This window comes from Gopherus flavomarginatus, chromosome 3 (genome assembly GCF_025201925.1).
Source record: "Gopherus flavomarginatus isolate rGopFla2 chromosome 3, rGopFla2.mat.asm, whole genome shotgun sequence".
NCBI lineage: Eukaryota > Metazoa > Chordata > Testudines > Testudinidae > Gopherus > Gopherus flavomarginatus.
This window is the reverse complement of record NC_066619.1, coordinates 253,014,588-253,036,453: the sequence shown is the minus strand read 5'-3', so window position 1 is coordinate 253,036,453 and position 21,866 is coordinate 253,014,588. Positions and strand designations below refer to the sequence as shown.

The window sequence follows — 21,866 nt, the reverse complement described above, 5'->3', positions numbered from 1 at the left end:
ATGGTGACTATTTCCTGGTTATCCTGGATATTCAGGCTTCCAGTGGAGAGCTTACCTCATGAACATCACTACATGTCTACAAGCTAGAGCCAAGAAGAACTACAAGGGCTGTGTATCCCCAGGTCTGTCGCTTTTTGGGTTTACTACAGCTGAGTCTCATCTGTATCACAAAGGATGCTCAAGAAAATGCATATGGTGTCCTAGAGAGACCATTCCCTTTCTTCTTGGACCTGGGCCTGATCCCCACATTTCCTCTCACAGGCTTCTCCTGATACTTGAATGACTGGCATTAGAGAAGGCTTGTGTTGCAATGTTAGATAGTCTGTTGACATGTAGGAAAGCAGCTCTTCCAGGAGATGTGCGTGTCCTTGATAAACGTGTTCATTGATGTAAAAAGAAGGGATAGAATCCAAAACCCCATTCCATCCTATCAAAGGTCACTTTAAAGGTTACTCAGTGTAGTCACACTCATTGGTCAATATGTACCAGATTTTCCATCTCTCATTTACTTCATTTGAATTTGTGGGCACTTTGTGCCTCTTGAAATGCATGGTCTGTGTGCTTCTGTTTGGTTGGAAAATATTCTACATCTGTCCAAAACAATTGTTCCCTTTCCCAATTTAAGTTTATGTAGTATTTCAATCAATTGTTGAAAAGACTGTGCTACCAGCACTTCAAATTGATAAATTCAGTGCTTGTCTTCTGGCTATCACTTAAAGTGGTAGCTATAACCTCAGCTAGAAGGGTAGGTGAACTAGCAGCTCTCTCGCCATTTTCCTTTTCTCACCTTTTTTCCCAACAAGATCATCCTGAGAAGTGTTTCCAAGTTTAGACCCATGTCAAATTCAGAGTTCCATAGTGATGCAGGCATTCATCTCCTCTGGTCCGAAATCTCTAAACAAAAGGTAATTAGACTCCACCCTTAAATGGGGTAAGGAGATTAAAACATTAGCACCCTAAAACTGAAGAGATTAGGGTTCTGGATTTTTTTTTCTTTTAAAGAACACTTAGCAAGAAAAATGGCCTTTTGGTATATTAGCTGTATGGATCAATGCATACCATATTGAAATATAAAAGTTGGCCCAAGTTAACAGCCTCTAAGGGATCGGGCCTCACTCTGCTAAAAGGGCTTTGGTTTCTGCACCAGAGAATCATTGTTTTAAGATTTTTCAAGCAACCATCTGGTGCTCATTACCTACTTTCCTGAAGCACTACAGAGTAGCTTTTGGTGATTTCTCAGACACTGACAATAGATGGAATGACCTGAGGTAAGTGGTCTATGGCTGAACATGTTGACTCCAGCTAGCAATCATGGGCCTACCCTAGGGCTTAAGAACACTGCTATGTTGTAGAGCCCTTTATTCCCGGTCAACAGACTGGAAGCATAAAATAATAATTTCATCCTTGTAAATGATATTTCTGTGAGAATCTCCAGATGTCTATCAGACTCCACCCAATATCCTGTAATGAACACTGGACCAATTTTCAGTTGTTTTTATATACTTCTTAAAGATTTTTATTTACAAGTTGTTATTGGATCATCCCTGGAATATTTGTGATGTGTTGTCCCTTAGAGGAATAAAATTTCAACAGTGGAGCAGTCTCCCCCATCTGCATGAAGGAGAGAGATGAGCAGCCCTTTAGTCCTGGACCTTGGAAGTCTTTTGCAAAAACAAAGTTTATAGATGTGACAAATGACACCTTCATGGGGTCATGAGGCTGCTCCTGTTTGTTCCCTAATTGACTACTGCCAGCAACTAACTCTTTGCATGTTCTGCCAATTGCTCCCCATCCCAGTAGCAAGAGGAGAGAGGGTAACAACATAGTGGTATTGCCCTGTCCCAGAAGCTAGATTAGGGTAGAAGGTATGCTAACATCAGATTCCCTCAATGGACTTATATGTTAGTTTATTATGCATTTTTATTTATCAGTAAAAAGAGAGAGGATCTAAATTAACACATTTTATATTTACCTTCCGATTTTGTATTTATAATATTTACATTCTATTCTTGATCCTGGAGCCCTGTGCATTCTTAACTCTAATTGAAATTAGTGGTGGATTTGTGTACACAGGGACTACAGAATTAGAAATGGCAGCATATATTGAAATCTTACCTGAGTACTGCAGATATTTTAGTTAAGATATTATGAAAAAAAATTATCTAATCTAGAAAATAGTCTGTCAAGCAATGTTGGTGCTGGAATAATTTAGTGACTGTATTTTTGTTGTTTTCTCCAGGAGACTAAATAACAATGAATTCACAGTGTTAGAGGCGACTGGGATCTTTAAGAAGCTTCCTCAGCTGCGTAAAATGTAAGTTTATCTTCACTGATATCTGTTCTGTACTTTTCTATAAACTTTATTAGTTCACATGTGAGAGATTCAGTGTATTCGGTTCAGAAATCAAGAGGTGGACTGTGGGTTTGGCCTAATCATTGAGTTAGATCAAAGTTGGCAGCTTTTTTCTACGGAGCTAGACACAGTCAGTTGCAACTTCTCATGTTGTACAACTTTGACATCTTTAGTTTAGTGTTCAGCCATCTGGTCTGTTATTCAACCGAAGCAGGGATCTAGCAACCTAAGCAGTTCAAAAACAGTTCCAGTAATCTTTTGTAACTTCCTGTATTACTCTCTAGCCATGCTATTCTGCCTCTTTCAGCATGTTTAGGACATGCCTTTGACTTTTTGCTTTATCAAACTATTATTAGGGAAAATTATCAAAACTAAATGATGGGGGAAATGGCTAGATAGCTCATCTGTGTGAATTAAAGTCCTCATTTCATATTCCAAGAGACGTTTTTAGATGTTCACCAGTTTCATAAGTAATTTCAAAAAAAAGAACACTCCCCCCCCCACCCACTATGAAGTGTCTTTTGTTTATCCTTAGTGAAGGACAGAAATATTTGTCAGAGAGTAAAGAGGACACTTTCTTGTAGTGTATATTTAGTGTTCAGTCTTTTTATTAATGTTTCCTGCAAACTGCAAACATAAGTATCAAGGAAAGGGAATACAATCCTAGCAAATTCATGAAAAATGATCCACTGTTCATTTTTATATAAAGAGAGGAATAAAATGACTACTACATGTGACGGTGAAAAAGGAGCCAATCTAGGTTAGCAATGGCCAAAAATTATCACAGTTTGAGGATTGTTCAGTAGCTTTATGTGAAATGAGTTGATATCCACATTCCAGTTGCTAGTGGGAGGGTGTCCACCACCCCATGAAAACCATCATCACTGGTGGTACTTATCAGTATTCATGTAGCATATTCAGAGAGACCAAAGGTCAAATGCCATGCCTATTCTCACTACTCACTCACCCCTACTTTGTCACTCTAGGTCACAGTTGAGTCATTTAAGACAAGTCTACACTGCAGTTGAAGGTTTGATTGAAGCATGTGTAGACATACCCAAGCTAGCTTTAATCTAGCTAGCTTGAGTGCCAATAAAAGCAAAGCTACAACAGCATGGACTTTGTACCCAGGGTGTCAGGAGCGCTGGTCCAGACTATGTTGGAGTCTGTGCTGTTGTGACTTCATGCTGTTGGTCCTCCACCTTGCTAGATTAAATCTAGTTCGGGCATGTCCACAAGTACTGCAATCACACCTCTACTACAGTGTAGACATACCTGTTGTTTAGCCAGTGTAGGGATGTTGGCACTGCTATTTTCTCTGCTGTTCCTATCCTGTGGATAAACAGGTCTTCATTCTACAAGGCTGCCAATCTAGCCCTTTTCACAAGCACTACATTTCTTTAAAGAAATCAAATATGCAAAGTTAGCAAAAGTGATAGTGTCTCATACTCAAGAAAACATACATGAAAGAATATACATTAAATGATTTTATGTTTTTCATGCTGTGAAACGGAATGCAGCAAAGGATTCAGGTGATCTAAATTTAAATATTGATTTCCAGGATCAAGTGTTTTGAGGCAACAAAATGGAGAATTTTAATCAATATCTTATTGTGGCTATCTAATTTAACCCAGAGTGGCTTTGAATTTGGGACCATTAAGAAGAGGCTAGAGTAAACAGAAAAATGTAACATAAAGTTAGCATTGCTATTAATACTGTTCTGTAAGTTTCAAATACAAATCTCACATGTTAAAAAGTACTGCAGCCAACTGAATAAGGTGCAGATAAGCTAATTATGTTTAATAAAAAACCCTGAATCTGCAATGTCAGCCATGTAGTCAGAGGATCCCTTTGCCTGCATGGGGCTTTGCCCAAGCTCAGGGGTTTGCCTGTATAGATGTAACTTGTAACCCTTACAAATAATAACACAACTGATTTATCATGCAATGTTTATTATTTATAATCAATCACAGGTTCTTTACCAAAATGGGCTACCCATGAGATTTCCTAAGAAATCCCCTTTCTCTCTGGGATTGAAATGATTGGCAGTAAAATGATATAGATTCAATTATAACTTTACAAAGAAACCAAATAAGTATGTTACCTATAAACATTACTGTGATGGAGCACTCATCTCTGAGCAGTGCCTCCTGTTGGCACTGCAATCTTTTCTGTTCCTGGTACCCACTATAGGTTGTTGAACTTGCTAGGCAGGTCATCAGTGGCTCAACTCTTCGGCCGAGTCACACACAACCAATATGCATGAATGAACCCCTTCGTGGGTAACAAAGGTCCAACAGGGACTATGCTGTGCCTTTGTTAGTGTCTTCAGTCCTGCCTCTGGGCTCAATTCTCAGTCCCTTCTGGGCTAACTTTTAAGTCCTTCCTGGTCCCCTTCTCTGTTATAAAGTACTGCCTCCATTGCTTTCTCCCTGGAGACTCTGTCTTCACCAGTTCTCCCTGCCCCAGCTCTCCAGCCAAGTCCTCTCTCAAATTCAATCCCTTTCTGGTGGGTAACCAAGAATTCACCAGATGGTCTGTCTGCCCTTTCCAGGGTCTTCAGTCCCATCCCTGAACTCTTTAAATTCCAGCCCTTTGCTTGGGCTTCTAAACAAGCCTTATCCCCTTCTTTGGGCTTGGGCCACTTCCCCAGGGGCCAGTGGGGAAACCTGGCCCTCACACTAGTCTGGGTCCCAACACAGGGACCCTATGAACAGCAGTCACACAATACTCCCTTTAATTCTGTTAGCTGCTAGTGTTTTCCCTGGGCTTCTTCCCACTGGATCTCTTTCCTTTCACCCGTTACCTTAGGGTTACAGTTCTCAGGTCCTCTCTCTCCATGCAGAAAGCAAAATGCTGCCAGAACTCAATTTCTGGTTCTCTCTCAAGCTCCTGGGGCCAGAAAAGAGCACCCTTCCTTGCCACTCAGGTCCCAGCCAGTAACTGACCCTCTCAGGCCCTGTAGCTCTTTTTCTCTGAGCCTTCTTGGCTCTGATTGAGTGCTTCTATGCAGCCTCTCTAAGCAGGCCTAGAGGACCCACCTTCACTGCTCTTTTCCTGGGGCCAGGTGTGGTGGGACCACAAGGTCTCCAGCAGGGGGCCTCAAAAGGCCTAGTACAACCATCACAGCTACACAGCATAAACTTATCCAACCAAACAGCCTGTGTAACCAGTAGTGTCAGGATAATAAACACATTTAATATTTACACTATAAGAGATGATGAAGAAGAAAAATAGATGAAAATTAGCAAGTGAAGAACCTCAGAAGGCCACAGATCCAGTTGACACTGGTTCAGAGCCCAAGAGAACCTGAGAAAAGAAAACTAGGCATGGTGCCTTCTACCCCACGTTATCTAGATGTCATGGATACATAACCATATTTGGTCTGATATCCCAATTATCATAAGGGCAATGCCTGTGCCTATTCCATCAGTGGCATTCTGGGTTTCCATAATTAATCCTAATCATTAAAACTAACCAGTCACGTCAATCCTTTCTCAATTTCCTAAGAATTTCTATATATCAAATTGTTAATATAGCCAGCCTGACAATCCAATTACTTGTGTTCACCTACTTGTCCCCTTGCCTGTTCCAGACTAATGAGTAACTCATCAAGATCAGTCATATACCCTGATAATATCATTATTTTTGCAAGCAACAAATGCAGTGGAAGCAGGGGAAAGGTCATAGGTCAGCACACTGGAGGAATAGGGCCTAAATATTTAATCGAGTTGATATTCTGTCAGTACTAATAACATTCTCTCTCTCTCTCTCTAACTTTGCCTCACTGATGAGTTTTACAAACGTTAACTAATCCTTGAACAATACGTAAATAGTACGGTAATATTCACACTTTACATGTGGAGAAAGTCAGATAATAAGAAACTAAGGAGGTTGTCCTGGACCACACATCAAGTCATCTGTGAATCTGGGATTAGAGATAAAGAGTTCTTGGTTCCCAGACCTGGGCTTTAACCACATAGACCAAATCATATCCTTCATCAAGGGAAAGGTATATTTGAAATTAATATTATGCAAGAACTAAGTAGTCAAAACTCAGCTGAAGCAACAACCTTCTGGTTTACATTTGTCAGATATTGATACAGATTCATTCTGGCATAACTATGTATTTTATATGTAATGAATAATTAATATGTTTTCTTAAATGGAATAAATAAAAGCAATGTTCCAAAACCCATCAAATTGTTTGTTTTTCTTCCAAATATCATAGATACCAGCATGTAAAAGAAATGACTTTAGAATCACTTAATTGTATATGTTGTTTTGATAATGTAAAAAGTCATTACTGTATTATAACATCACACTGTGCTTAAATACATATTTGTTGTTGTTTAACCTAAAATTTAAGTAAAATAGGCATATGGCTATTTGAAGAAAGCAAAATAAAATATTACAGATATATCACTAAAATCTTTAAAGCAGTGTGTAAATATTGAAATAAGATACTTTTTCAAAATAGGAAGCCACTTCTACTCATTTTGAGTCCAATTTCAACACTTTGACAAAAAAAACTGCTCTCCTCAAGAGGTAGAGACATAAACCATACCTCTTGTTCGTTTAAAAATTAGTAATAGTATAGTACAGATCATGAATATTTTGTTTACTTTTCATCATTTGGGCTACTTATTTACTTGTATCTCAGTTTAGAAACTGAAACTAAACGGGTTAGTTTGAGTTTTGTTTCTCAGGCACCAACATTACATTGTTGATTGGATTCAAAACACTGCAAGGAATGAAAACATTAAAACACTATGTATTTTAATTGAGTATCTTTAGAAATTTTGATGAAAACTTTTTCTTGTATTATGCAGGCACTGGTAGCAACCTTGAGATTCTTTCAGTGGGAGATAAAAACCCAACTTCCTTTGAAAATCCCAGTCTCTGTTGTTAAGGTTGTACTGAAATTTGCTTTGCAGGATTAAAATCTCTATATTGGATATTTTACTCTCTGAATTTATTCTCCAGTTTTACATAGTAACTACTTAAGGTAACCTAAAGCTACTGTAGTCTGCAGTGTTTCTTTAACAGTTAATTAGCCTAAGACTAAAAACAGACTTTTTTTCTTCAATTATTTTTCATGAATGTAAAATAGAAATCTGAGCAATAACAAGATCACAGATATTGAAGAAGGAGCATTTGAAGGCGCATCTGGTGTGAATGAACTGTTGCTCACCAGTAACCGTTTGGAGACTATTCGACACAAGATGTTTAAAGGACTCGAAAGTCTCAAAACCTTGTAAGTCTAACTAACTGGGTGTCTTTCTTCCTGTTCTGTGCCAGATCTCTTAGACTTGAAGTAAATTCCTACGTTTTGTGTAACTTTCATTTTGAAGAAAAAACTATGGGATATGGAAGCATATCCTAGCTCTTACTTCCATTTTACACCAAGCTTTTCCACTCAGAGTGTGAAATCATTAACTTTGGGCCTGATCTAGTTGAAATTCATTTCTGTGTCTACCTGTCTACAAAAACTGTACATGCCTACTAAACTATGCAGCAGCTGAGGCTGCTACTGATTCTGTGAGCAGATGGAAATAACCATCTCCTCTGTAGCCATGGGAATTATACATTCTGCACTGCCACATCCTTAGAACAGAATTTTTTATTCTGTCCATGCTAATTGTTATTGGGAATTACACCAGAGGAAGAAGATAGATTCAGTGGATGCTGAAATGTGGGATGAGGGTCTTTCCTGAACGATTTAATGTCAGTTAGCCAAAGATGATGAATCAGTGGGCTCTAGCTTGAAGTTATTATTACATTCTTACCTAATCTTGTCTGCTTCCTGGGTAACTCCTCAACTCTCGGCCACAGAACTGTGTTTTTGTTCTGGGGCTTCTCTTGCACACTAAACTTTCTAATCAACAGCTCAGCCCTCTGTGGAGCCAACAGCTGAGGTCTTCTGGGCTCTGCAGTAAAGAAGGATGCAGATATTTTGGGGTACATTATACCTAGGATTTTAAATAAATTAGCTTTATTTTTATTTCAGACTCTTGAATTGTTAATTGCTGTTCTTATGGATCTAGTAGGAAAAATAATTCTAGGGTTTATTGGCAAACAAGCACAAGAATAGCAAAACTTGAAACTGCATTGATCCTATAATATTACTTAGAGAAATCTATTTTTAGGAACGTTGTTTTTGTTTTTAAGATTCTAAACTTTCTACTTGTTGTTGGAACAGCGGTGCCAAAACTTTTTCTCTTGCACTCCCCTTCCTAGTAATAGAATTTGTCTCCCCATCACCCCTGGGACATGGAGCCAGGGCTGGGGCCAGGAACAGGACCAGAGCAGAGCTGAAGGCAGAGTGGGGCTGGGTGGCACTCCCTCTCTTTCTTCATCTATGAGGTTGCCCAGGCTCCTCTGTGCCTCCTGGATATTACTCCATGCCCCCCTAAGGAGCGTACCCCACAGTTTTGGGATCACTGTGTCAGAATCACACTGGTTTCTGTTAATTGAGATTTGTTGAGCAAGTTAAGAGTGATTTCTGCAATTTAGTTTACATATGTTAATGAACGGAAATATGGACTGTGAAATGCCATCAGAATATATAAAAATTATAACAAATCACTATGTAAATGTTTAATTTGTAGAAGCGGTTGTCTAAAAGCAAAGAGAAAGAGCTGTCACAGATCTCAACTGGTATCTTCACGAGTTTCAGTAACTTTACAATATTCACATAGCTAAAACACTAAAATTATAGTGAGTTTTCATTATAATAAATGATGTCTTCAAAAATATGCCTCAGTTTAGTTTTTCTGTTGCTCTGCAATACTAGATATATATATATATATATATATATATATATATATATATATATATGATCTAATTATACTTCATTTTTTGTAATATTTAACGATATTGAATACAAAATGGTTAATGTGCAAGAAAATCTTCATACATTAGATGTAGTATATGATTAAATTTAATAAATGGTATCTAAATGTAATAAAACATAGAAAGATGTTTAGATAAAATCGTTCTATTGGACCTTCCCTAAAGTAATAAATGTTAATCCTTTTTTTTTTCAGGATGCTAAGGAGCAATCGCATAAGCTGTATAGGCAATGATAGTTTCACAGGACTGAGTTCTGTCCGTTTGCTCTCCTTATATGACAACCAAATTACAACAGTTGCTCCAGGTGCCTTTGATACTCTCCATTCACTCTCTACATTGTAAGTTACATTATATTTTTAGATTATCCAGGACTTGAAATCACTCTCGTGGTTATAACATTTCTGTTTCTATTTTCTCTGCATAATCTTGCAGTGTACATTAATATTCCACTAAAAATATTCAACAGTCAGAGTTGCAGAAAGTCTGTGTCCTGGGACATCCTGAAGCACATATTCAAATGTAAATACAGGCATTGTCCTTAAACACTTACTGATGTGTTCCTTGACACAGACAGTAGTTTCTTTATTGGGACTGATATTATTTAATACTTTTCATTAATGGCCTTGGCACAAAAAGTAGAAGAGTGCTAATGAAATGTGCTGATGACACAAAGTTTAGAGGCATTGTCAATACAGAGGAGGATCAGAATATTATACAGGAAGAATTGGATGACCTAGAGGACTAGAGTAATAGAAATAGATTGAAATTTAATAATATGAAGTGCAGTGGCTTGCTCTTAGAAACTAATAACAAGAATTTCTGCTTTAAACTGTTAATCAGTTGGAAACAACAGAGAAAGAGAAAGATCTGGCTGTATTAGTCAATCACAGGAAGAATATAAGCCATGAGTGCGATGTTTCTGTTTAGAAAAGTAGCAGCAGCAGCAAATGTGATCCTTATATGCATTTCCAGTAGAGTTAGGAAATATTAATGCCATTGCACAAGGCACTGGTAAGACCTCGTCTTGAATACCATGTACAATTCTGGTCACCCATATTCAAGAAAGATGGATTCAGACGGGAACAGATGCAGAGAAGGCCTACTACAACGATCAGGGGAATGCAGGACCTCTCATGTGAGTGGAGACTAAAAGATCTTGGCTTGTTTTGCCTTGCAAAACAAAGGCTAACTGAGAGGATATGATGGCTCTCTATAAATATTTAGAGGGGCATGGGAGTGGGGGTGGGGGTAAACAGTAGGGTAAAATGTGTATAAAGGGGCATGAACAAATATAGACTGAGGATTATAAGAAGGTTTCTAACCATGAGATGAGTGAGGTTCTGGAGCAGCCTTCTAAAAGGAGTAGAGGGGGCAAGCTAACTAGTTTTAAGATGGAGCTTGATACATTTGTGGATGAAACTATATGATAGGATTGCCTGCAATAGCAGAGGACTCGACTCAATGACCCAGAGGATCCCTTCCAGTTCCTGTGTTCCTTTGTTTGCACCAAGGTTTTTAGAAGAAGTAGTTTGCCATGACTGCCAAGTTCCAGTGGTTGGACCAGTTGTGGAAGCCCTATTGTGACATGGCTCCCATGGCCATTGGCATTCTTGACACTGTGGTGTTCAACTTTTTGAAACTGCAGTTCATGTATAGTCTAAATCCTACCTTGGAACTTAATTCAGACTTGCTGTACGATGGAGCGTTAATCTACAGTCCAATTTTCTGTGAAAATAAATGGTTGTATTAGAAATAATACATTTTCAAAGGGTTGTCTGCCTTCAAATCTTTTTTTAATTCAGTGGGAAGAAAAGAAGGAAAAGGGGGGAGAAGAGAAGAAAAAACAGTGCCTGTTTAAGGAAGTCAGGTTACCAAAGAAGTAATTACTGTGGGAAGCATCGCTCAGTAAAGTACTTAATCCTCTTTCCACATAAAATGAGACACTTTACAGCTAGTAACTAATTTGTGCATATTAAAGATGACATGTTTTTAAATAATGGAATTGTCAATAGGTTTGTGGTGAAGTGAGGAGATGCCAAAAGTACTCAGACTTGTAGAAGTAAATTCATTTTTATAACTGGCATGTAATCAACTTAGCTGTCAGTTTAGATGAGAAACTTATTCTCTGGAGCAAATAAAAGATGGAAATCTTGAGATGACAAATTAATGAAATAGCTGTTATCAGGTTAAAGCTAATAATATAAAGTGATCAGCCTTCATCTCTATATTAAGTTACTGCTTTATCAGTGCAGGGTAGTTTTGACAGCAAGTCAGATCTCTGACAGGTTTAAATTATTTCTAAGTGAACTATATCAGGATTCACTGCACAAATTCTAAATTGCTGCTCTCAGCTTTGGTTTGCATATGGAATTGTTTGAGGCATTTCATTTAGGTTTAACTTCTTGAAAACACAAATTGAATTTTTTAAAATGAAAACAAAATTACATCATTGAAACTAAATTATGTATTGTTTGCATGTGGTTCTCAGAAACCTGCTGGCCAATCCTTTCAACTGTAACTGCCACCTGGCATGGCTGGGAGATTGGCTGAGGAAGAAACGCATTGTAACTGGAAACCCTCGCTGTCAGAAACCCTATTTCCTAAAAGAGATTCCCATCCAGGATGTGGCAATTCAAGATTTTACTTGTGATGATGGTAAGAAATACATATTGTCACAGTAATGTAGTTCTCCAGCTCTCATACATATAACATGCCATAGATTAGGTGGTCCATATTATAGGCACTCCGTTTTTAATTTCATAAATGTTCACTGTGATCCAAATTTAACTCCTGTATAATCATGTCTTTTCTAGAAGCAGAACACACACAATTTGAGATAATTAAAAAGCATGCAACTGTTTAGATACATTGGTCAACAAGCCTGTTGGAAATAACAGTGCAGTACTGTAAACTGGTATTTTGAGGTAAAGTGGAGATTGAGATAATTGGACCAACAACAGCTGTACAAATGAAAATATTTTCAAACACTGACACCTGAATTCAATACTTTCTTTCAGGCTAAATATTCAAATATTATATTACTATTGCTCAGTCTGCCTCTTGCTTATTGATTTTTTATATTTCTCTGCAAATATTTGAAAAATCTGCTACACGCCTCTCTTACATCCCAATCCTTCTAATTCCAAGGTTAATGGTGTGTTTGCTGATACTCAAATGTTTAACTTTTCCCTAATAAATAATATGCTATCTTTATTTACTTTAAATTATTGTAATTTTTTTAGAAATCAATGTATATATTACTTTATCATATCGTGTTTAGGAATTGTGACCTTACTTTAATCAGGCTTTTTCTAAAGAATATGACTCATAGATACTAAAACAGTGTTATACTAAATAAATATCATCATTTGAAATGAAGTTAAAAGTGATAACTTAATTATTTCCATCCATAGAGCTAGTGCAGTGCAGAACCTTCATGTCTCTTAAGTGGAATTAAGTACTGTATGTTCAATTCTTGCCAATTCTTAAGTGCTCTCTGCAGAGCAAAGCTTTATTTATCTGTTTCTTTCACTAACCAGGGAATGATGACAACAGTTGCTCTCCATTGTCTCGCTGTCCCGCAGAATGTACTTGCTTAGATACTGTGGTTCGCTGCAGCAACAAAGGTCTTAAGGTTTTGCCCAAAGGCATCCCAAAAGATGTAACTGAACTGTAAGTAGCACAAGTTCTTCCTTTTCTTAAATGCCAAGTTCAGAGTCATATTGTCTAATTCAAGATGAGAGACAGAGTAAGTAGGCAAAATGAAGAAATGACATTTATCAATCAGCTGGAGTTTGAGACTTTATCACTTGTTAGATACTAAAACCTGTAAATCAACCAAGGAAATCTTAATAATAATAATTTAATAACAAGAAAGTCCTGTTTATAATGGTAAAAAGGCCCATATAATTATGAATTATTCTAGTATTCCTAGAAATTCTAGCATTCTTATGATTAGCTAAGTTTTTCTTAATATAGTAGCTAGAGATCTGTTGAGTGCACATTTAGTTAGGGTATATTTTTTTGCTTACAGAGAGAATGTCACATTGAATTTTCATTGTCCAACATAGAAGAAATGCAGAAAGTAAATAACATAAATAGCATCAAGACAATTAGCTATTTAAAATTCTAATTGTTTTAATGGTCTAAGGAATTTTTGGTGACATATTTAAGGAAAAGAGTAATTTTTAATAAATGAATTTCAATCAGTTCTCCAGTGGAGGCTTGTTTATTGGAAAAATGGTAAAGATTCTTTTGTGAATATTGTAAAGCAGATTTTCAGAAATGTCTTCTAAAATTGTACCTATGATCTTGGGTATTTATTTTCCAACTTCAAGTCTTCAGATTCCCAGGGAATTGGTAATTTTATTCATAGGTATAATTTGTGGGTGCAGATTGGTTTTGCAGATAGCCAGCTGCTCAGTTTTGAAAGTGCCAATGCTCTATGCATATGCACTTCAAAGATTTTGTGGCAACCCAAATCTTATACACAAAAGAATGCAAAATTTCAGAAACAAATTTAGAAAATGTGTTATGACTTCTTTGAAACTTCATCTTATACGTTTTGAGATTTAAAGAAACATCCAGAAAAACTCAACAATAATTAATACCTTTTAATATTTCATCATCTCCTCTTATTACAAATAGTTGCAGTTAATAATTAAACACACAGGAAGGCTTTGAAGTATCTTCCGTCCACTCTGTTTAACATTAAAAATCATTAATGTAAATATTTTCTGTGGAAGGCATCTTAAGTGTGCACTTTAACACTTTAATAGCTTCCTTGTTTTCCAACTACAATTATTCAGAAGTTTCTAAAACATCCATCAGTAGTTTGATGGTAAAAACAGGATACCATAACACATACATCTGTCATTCCCAAAGAGAAACTAGTGAGATTTTTTACTGACATTCTAGTAAAGAAAATGATCACCTATGCTATCAGTGTTTTTAATAAGTACCTTAATTAAACAAAGTTGCTGCCTGATAGATACAATTTGACCGACATTGTAAAACTGTACATGTAAAGAGATGGACTGCAACACCTTTTGTGACTGATAAGTCCTTTACATGCAGTTTTGTGCACCTAAGTTAGTGTCCAGAGTGTGCATGCAGCTCACTGTATTTTTTTTTTTTTAAAACATGAGAACGGAGGAGTTGGTTTTCTGCTCGCAGTTACATCCTGATCAGTTCTTCTTATTCATTAAAATGCATACATGTTTTAAGATGTGATCTCTTGTATGTAATTGTCCTAATATTTCCTTCATTCAAACAAGTAATGGTTTTTGCAACCAAGAAGAAAATTTGTAACTGGTGAAAGCTTATTTTTAATTATGCAGATAAAATAATAAATTAACATTTTCGTTGAACCTCATTAATTTTATCATGATATACAGTACCTTACTCCTTCAAGAAAGTTTTAAAAATATTTGTTTTTAACCTCTTAATAGTGTTAAAAAATTAATTTCCTGCCATATATGTAGTATCTTTGATGTATATGTGTAAAATTGATCAGAAGTAAATATCAGAGTTGGCAGAATCCAATAACAACAGGTCTGTGGATGTGGAAGAAGGCAATACAAATGGGTTAGACACCATATACCTGGATAGAGGCTGCAAAAAAAAAGAATTAAAAAAATCTGCTGTGAACCCTCAGCTAGATCCATTAGGCCCTCAAAGTACCACATATGGCCAGCCTGTAATCTCCTCCATCACACATAGCTTGCTAGTAAGAGGAGAAATGAAGGAAGGTCAGTGTCACAATGCTGGGTCACCTACAGCCCGGTGTCAGTTACCTGTGGCCAATAAGCTTCTCATTTAGAAATTTTATCTTGTGCTCTCCTCACCAGGAGCAGGGATCCCTTCCTCTGGTAAGTACAGTAGATGTTCTTCGAAGATCACTGCAGAGATCCCTATTCATCCCAGCTACACTCCAAACTGAATTAACAAACTTGTAATTTATTATTTACAATTAAAAATCTGTGAATGAACTCTGGAAGTGCTGCCCAGTGTCCTTGTCAGGCCCAGGAAAATCTTCTGGCTTCCTGTTCATAAGCCAGGGAATCTGATATTCTCTCAGTCTGGTCTCACTGCAACCCTCTCAGCAGCCCAGACCTCTACATCCCTGATGGACCAGTCTCTGGAAACTGGAGAGACCTTTTTTGGCAACTTCAGCCAGCCTGACCAAAATTAGTTCCAGCTAGCAAGTCTCCACTCTCCCTCCTCCAGTGATTCTCCTCCCACTGCTGACATTCAAACCAACATTCTGGGATGGCTCCCAGCAACCCAGTGATCCCTCAGAGTCCTTAGGTTTCAAACCACTATTTCATGTCCACCAACATATTTTGCCTCCCATATGCTCATACTTAACATAATATAAACCTAACACATTCCTAAATCTTCTCCACAGTCCCAAACAGACCAAAATGAAAATTCCAACATTTTATCATCTCTAATGCTCTGTAAAGCAATAAACAAAGTATAATTGCATACCCCTCTATTATAAGCAACTTAAAATATGGGAGATCCTCAATTATTATGTGAAAGAAATTAAAATTGTTAACAAGTTTATTTAGCTAAATGTAGATAAATATCCATCTAGACACACATCCATGTCTGTGTTCATCTCTGTAACACATGAGCTGCTGAATCACAATAGCTGTCAAAGTTGGACCCACTAGGTATAGACAACAGGAATGAGATTTTATATTCACAGCCATCAGAGTTATGTGAACCTGGGCCCAGCCACCAACCAACCTATTTGGCAAGCTAGCTGAATCACCGGTGCTTGTCCCATCAGGATTCTTTGCTTCTGACCTAAATCAACTGAGGCTGTCTGCAGCACTCCTGTGTTCCCATTCCTGTTTTTTGGAGGGTGTTTTCCCCTTGTGGTCTTTGATTTTCCTTCACCAGCTGTGGTGTTCACAACTGCTCAGAGGATTTGGGATCCATCACTTATGTGCCTAACAAGTCTGGTACTCCAGCAGTCATGGTATTCCTATGATTGCAGGTATGACTTAATAGGTTTACTATTAGAGCTGGGGTGAGAAGCAGCTACCTCAGCAAACTCATTCACCATTTTTGTCCAACATTAGATTTGTATTATTGATGTGTAGCTATACCCACTATGAAGGACCAGATTGGGATAATAATGTTGCTTGTAGCTGTCAAGTTCTGTTTCTATTTACAGTAGCATAAAATCCAGTGAACCACATTAAAATGACTTGTATAAGCCTGATGTGCTCTTTACTTCACAAGATACATCTGGCTCTTAAGCCTGGTCTACACTACGAGTTTATCTCAAATTTGGCAGCGTTAAATCGAATTAACCGTGCACTCATCCACACAATGAAGCCCTTTACTTTGATATAAAGGGCTCTTAAAATCGATTTCTGTACTCCTCCCCAACGAGGGGAGTAGCACTGAAATCGGCATTGCCATTTCGAATTAGGGTTACTGTGGCCGCAATTCGGCGGTATTGGCCTCCGGGACCTATCCCACAGTGCACCATTGTGACCACTCTGGACAGCAATATGAACTCAGTTTCACTGGCCAAGTAGACAGGAAAAGCCCCGCAAACTTTTAAGTTTTATTTCCTGTTTGCCCAGCATGGAGCGCTGGTCAGCACAGGTGATCATGCAGTCCCAGAATCAAAAAAAAGCTCCAGCATGGACCATACGGGAGATACTGAATCTGATCTCTGTATGGGGAGATGAATCTGTTCTATCAGAACTCCATTCCAAAAGACGAAATGCCAGAACATTTGAAAAAATATCCAAGGCCATGATGGACAGAGGCCACAACAGGGACTCAGCACAGTGCTGCGTGAAACTTAAGGAGCTGAGACAAGTGTACCAGAAAGCCAAAGAATCAAATGGATGCTCATGGAGAGAGGAGCGACTGACGACTGTAGCTATCCCACAGTTCCCACACTCTCTGAAAACCATTTGAATTCTGGGCTGAGCTCCCAAAGCCTGAAGGGTCAAAAACATTGTCACAAGTGGTTCAGAGTATATGTCGTCAGCCCCCCCTCCGGCCCCCCCCCCCCCCTGTGAAAGCAAAGGGAAAAAAATTGTTTCTCACATTTTCAATGTAACCATATGTCTACTGGATGCTGCTGGCAGACGTGGTGCTGCAGCCCTATACAGCAGCATCCCCTTGCCTTGCCTTACGGACGGCAGACGGTACAGTAGGACTGGTATCTGTCGTCGTCATCCCGTGGGTGCTCCTGGCTGGCCTCGGTGATGTCGACCGGGGGCAAAAATGGGAATAACTGCAGGTCATTCTTTTCTTTAAGTTTTGTCTAGTGGAGATTCAGTCCTGCCTGGAATATCATGCCAGCTGGAGGCTTCTGCCTCAGGCTGCTCTCCCAGTCAGCAGCACCATGCGGTCGCGTCTACCCCATCCTACCCCTTGCTACTAGGGCTCACAATCAGATACTTAGGCCTCTACTTTTTGCTGCAAATAAAAACATTAAGCTGCTGTTTAGAACTGTCCCCCAACATAGATATCCTGGGACATTTTGTATTTTACCAGTGTCAACCAAAGGCCCACACACAAATGGAGATTCAGTCCTGCCTGTGCTTTTATCCTAGTGCTTATCACAGATTCCCATTTTCAGCTATAGGCTGAGCAAGTGCAGAATGGTGGTTCACTCTACTTTGCTGTAAAAAACCCGCCCTCCCCCCCTCTTTGATTTCTGCTTGCAGAGGCAATAAAGTCAGTGTTGCGAAATGATTGTCTGATGTTGCTTTCACGGAGGGAGAATTGACTGATGACATTTACCCCTAACCACCCGTGACAAATTTTTTGCCCCATCAGGCATTGGGATCTCAACCCAGAATTCCAATGGGTAGGGGAGACTGCGGGAACTATGGGATAGCTATGGGATAGCTACCCACAGTGCAATGCTCCAGATGTCGATGCTAGCCTCAGTACATGGACGCACACCGCCGAATTAATGTGCTTAGTGTGGCCACGTGCATGCGACTTTATACAATCTGTTTCCAAAAATCAGTTTCTGTAAAATTGGAATAATCCCATAGTGTAGGCATACCCTTAGGCAGTTGATCCCATATATTCCCCAGACATCATCTCATCCTGATGTTAAAGAAGGTAAAACCATAAGCAACTGCAGTAGTAAGCTGAAACTTTTTGTATTCACATGTACTTTTAAAGCACCTATCTCAACCTTATTTATTGCTTTACTCCTAACTATTGTCTTGCTGGAAGGTATTGATCTTTTAATTAGATGAATAATACTTCATTATTTTATTTTTCTGTTGTAGTTATTTGGATGGAAACCAGTTTACTCTTGTTCCCAAAGAACTTTCTAACTACAAACATTTAACACTTATGTAAGTAACTTTAGAGCATCTTTTTGTGGGGGAATTGATCAAAAAGCTGCTCTTCCATTTAATGAAACAGTTACAAGCAAAACATAAAATGTAACCAACCTTTTAACAAATATAGCCCCAAGGCACATTTTATAAATGGGATATTTTTAGTCCAGTGATCACAACACATTTTATTGCAAAGTAAATAGGCAGGAATTATAGTAAACCTGAAAAGATTGTGAAAATCTCACAAATATGCATTACAGTATGACGGCATCAGTACATTGTCACATAGACATACAGTATTAGCCTCAGTAAAGGCATGAAATTATTTCAATTACAGAGAAAAGATTTTGTAGTTTGTTTGAAACATCTCTGCAGTTGGGTAGCCTGCCACAATTGATGGTCTAGTTGTTGGGGAAGGGAATTTAGTCAGGGCACTTCATTTTTATTCCTAGCTCTGCTGCTGACTCACTGTGTGATTTTGAACAAACCAGTAAGCTCTTTATGCTTCAGTTGATGCCTTTGTAAAACAGAGATACTACTACTTTCCCTGTGAGACGTAGGGGGAGATCCTCAGCTGATGTAAATTGTCATAAGTTCCATTGAATTCAGTGAATCAGCTAGGGATAAACCTTGTAATGTTTTGAAGTACCTTGTGGCATAGGAGCAAATTAAGTTAAGGAAACAAAATGGCTGCCAGTTTTCTTACATAAAGCGAACTAAATCAGTGTAACATTCTGAAAATGCCCCAGCTCCTTTTGTATGCCTTATTCTGGACTAAGTGGTCCATTCTTCAAATTTAGAAAATAGATGCATCTCCTTTTCACAAAATTTTCAGATAGCATCAGCAAGTGCACTATTCTCAAATTATGCAATCTAGGCCTGCATGGAGTGTGTGTGGATTTGTGCAACAAGAGGTGTATGAGACCTACCCTGCAGTATACAGGCCTGGAAAGAGCATGCAGGTTGGTTACTGTTTTCCGTAGTGATAAGCGCTCCTCCCTCAAATTGGCCCACAAAGAGGGTGTCTGAAGGTTTGATTGTTTGGGGTAGTGATGATCAACCCTGTACTGTATACTGTGCAGGAATGGTGTCTCTAGCCTCTGTTTGCCAGAAGCTGAGAATGAGTGACCAGGGATGGATGTGGACCACTTGATGATTACCTGTTCTGTTCATTCCCTCTAGGGCACTGGGCACTGACCCCTGTCAGAAGACAGGATACTGGGCTAGATGGGCCCTTGGTCTAACCCAGTAGGGCCATTCTTATGTTCTTATCTTATGTATATGTAATGTTGAATGCTCATAAAATAAATGTAAATTACAATATCAGATTTATTGTAACTAATCATTCAGGCTGGCATTTCAATAAATAATGTTGATAAAGTACAAATGCAAAGCATAAGTGGCAAAATTGTTCAGTAAATGATAAGCAGTATTAGTACATTAATATTCTGAAATTCTGGGTAGATATTTGCAAAAGTAGAAAGCCATGTATTACATTTTTGGACAATCTCTCTTGGTATTGAAAGATTATCTGTAAATTCCTATCTTTCCTTGTATACATTAAAAAGGATCCAGATGATTCAAGTATTCTTGTTTCATAGACACATTAGGTATGTTTTTAACCTTCATAGGCAGGAAATGGATAACTCTGTCAACTGACCATAAATGTGCCCAGGTCACTCATCATTCCAGTAGCATCATGATTTACAGCTTAAGTTTCCATTGCTTCCTGAGTTACAGAGTTCCTGTGCAGCATTAAACAATACACAAATGGAATAATGAACACATATCATAGAATATGAGGGTTGGAAGGGACCTCAGGAGATCATCTAGTCCAACCTCCTGCTCAAAGCAGGACCAATTCCCAACTAAATCATCCCAGACAGGGCTTTGTCAAGCCTGACCTTAAAAACCTCTAAGGAAAGAGATTCCACTACCTCCCTAGGTAACCCATTCCAGTGCTTCACCACCCTCCTAGTGAAAAAGTTTTTCCTAATATCCAACCTAAACCTCCCCTGCTGCAACTTGAGACCATTACTCCTTGTTCTGTCATTTGGTACCACTGAGAACAGTCTAGATCCATCCTCTTTGGAACCCCCTTTCAGGTAGTTGAAAGAAGCTATCAAATCCCCCCTCATTCTTCTCTTCTGCTAAACAATCCTTGTTCCCTCAGCCTCTCCTCATGAGTCATGTACTCCAGCCCCCTAATCGTTTGTTGCCCTCTGCTGGACTCTTTCCAATTTTTCCACATCCTTCTTGTAGTGTGGGGCCCAAAACTGGACACAAGTACTCCAGATGAGGCCTCACCAAAGTTGAATAGAGGGGAATGAGCCCGTCCCTCAACCTGCCGGCAATGCCCCTACTTATGCAGCCCAAAATGTTGTTAGCCTTCTTGGCAACAAGGGCACACTGTTGACTCATATCCAGCTTCTCATCCACTGTAACCCCTAGGTCCTTTTCTGCAGAACTGCTGCCTATCCATTCGGTCCCTAGTCTGTAGCAGTGCATGGGATTCTTCTGTCCTAAGTGTAGGACTCTGCACTTGCCGTTGTTGAATCTCATCATGTTTCTTTTGGTCCAATCCTCTAATTTGTCTAGGTCCCTCTGTATCCTATCCCTATGCTCCACCGTATCTACCACTTCTCCCAGTTTCGTCTCATCTGCAAACTTGCTGAGCATGCAGTCTATGCCATCCTCCAGATCATTAATGAATATATTGAACAAAACCAGCCCCAGAACCGACCCTTGGGGCACTCCGCTTGATACCGGCTGCCAACCAGACATGGAGCCATTGATCACTACTTGCTGAACCTGATGATCTAGCCACCTTTCTGTCCACCTTATAGTCCATTCATCAAGCCCATATATCTTTAACTTGCTGGCAAGAATACTGTGGGAGACCGTATCAAAAGCTTTGCTAAAGTCAAGGAATAACACATCCACTGCTTTCCTGTCATTCACAGAGCCAGTTATCTCCTCATAGAAGGCAATTAGGTTTAGACAGGCATGACTTGCCCTTGGTGAATCCATGTTGACTGTTCCTGATCACTTTCCTCTCTTTGAAATGCTTCCGAATTGATTCCTTGAGGACCTGCTCCATGATTTTTCCAGGGACTGAGATGAGGCTGACTGGCCTGTAGTTCCCCAGATCCTCCTCCTTCCCTTTTTTTAAAGATAGGCACTACATTAGCCTTTTTCTAGTCATCTGGGACCTTCCCCAATCACCATGCGTTTTCAAAGATAATGGCCAATGGCTCTGCAATCACATCCGCCAACTCCTTTAGCACCTTTGGCTGCAACGCATTCTGTTCCATGGA

General features: G+C 38.8%; 1 protein-coding gene across 9 annotated transcripts in view; it reads left to right on the top strand.

The window, feature by feature from the left end:
- Positions 1–21,866, top strand: part of SLIT2 (slit guidance ligand 2) — a 416,519-nt gene that overhangs the window by 320,408 nt on the left and 74,245 nt on the right. For all 9 annotated transcript variants that reach the window (XM_050947308.1, XM_050947305.1, XM_050947307.1 and 6 more), the window contains 6 exons: positions 2,240–2,314; positions 7,467–7,610; positions 9,403–9,546; positions 11,697–11,863; positions 12,748–12,880; positions 18,496–18,564. In XM_050947308.1, the coding sequence (XP_050803265.1) occupies positions 2,240–2,314; positions 7,467–7,610; positions 9,403–9,546; positions 11,697–11,863; positions 12,748–12,880; positions 18,496–18,564 (732 nt within the window). The remainder of the gene's footprint in view (positions 1–2,239; positions 2,315–7,466; positions 7,611–9,402; positions 9,547–11,696; positions 11,864–12,747; positions 12,881–18,495; positions 18,565–21,866) is intronic.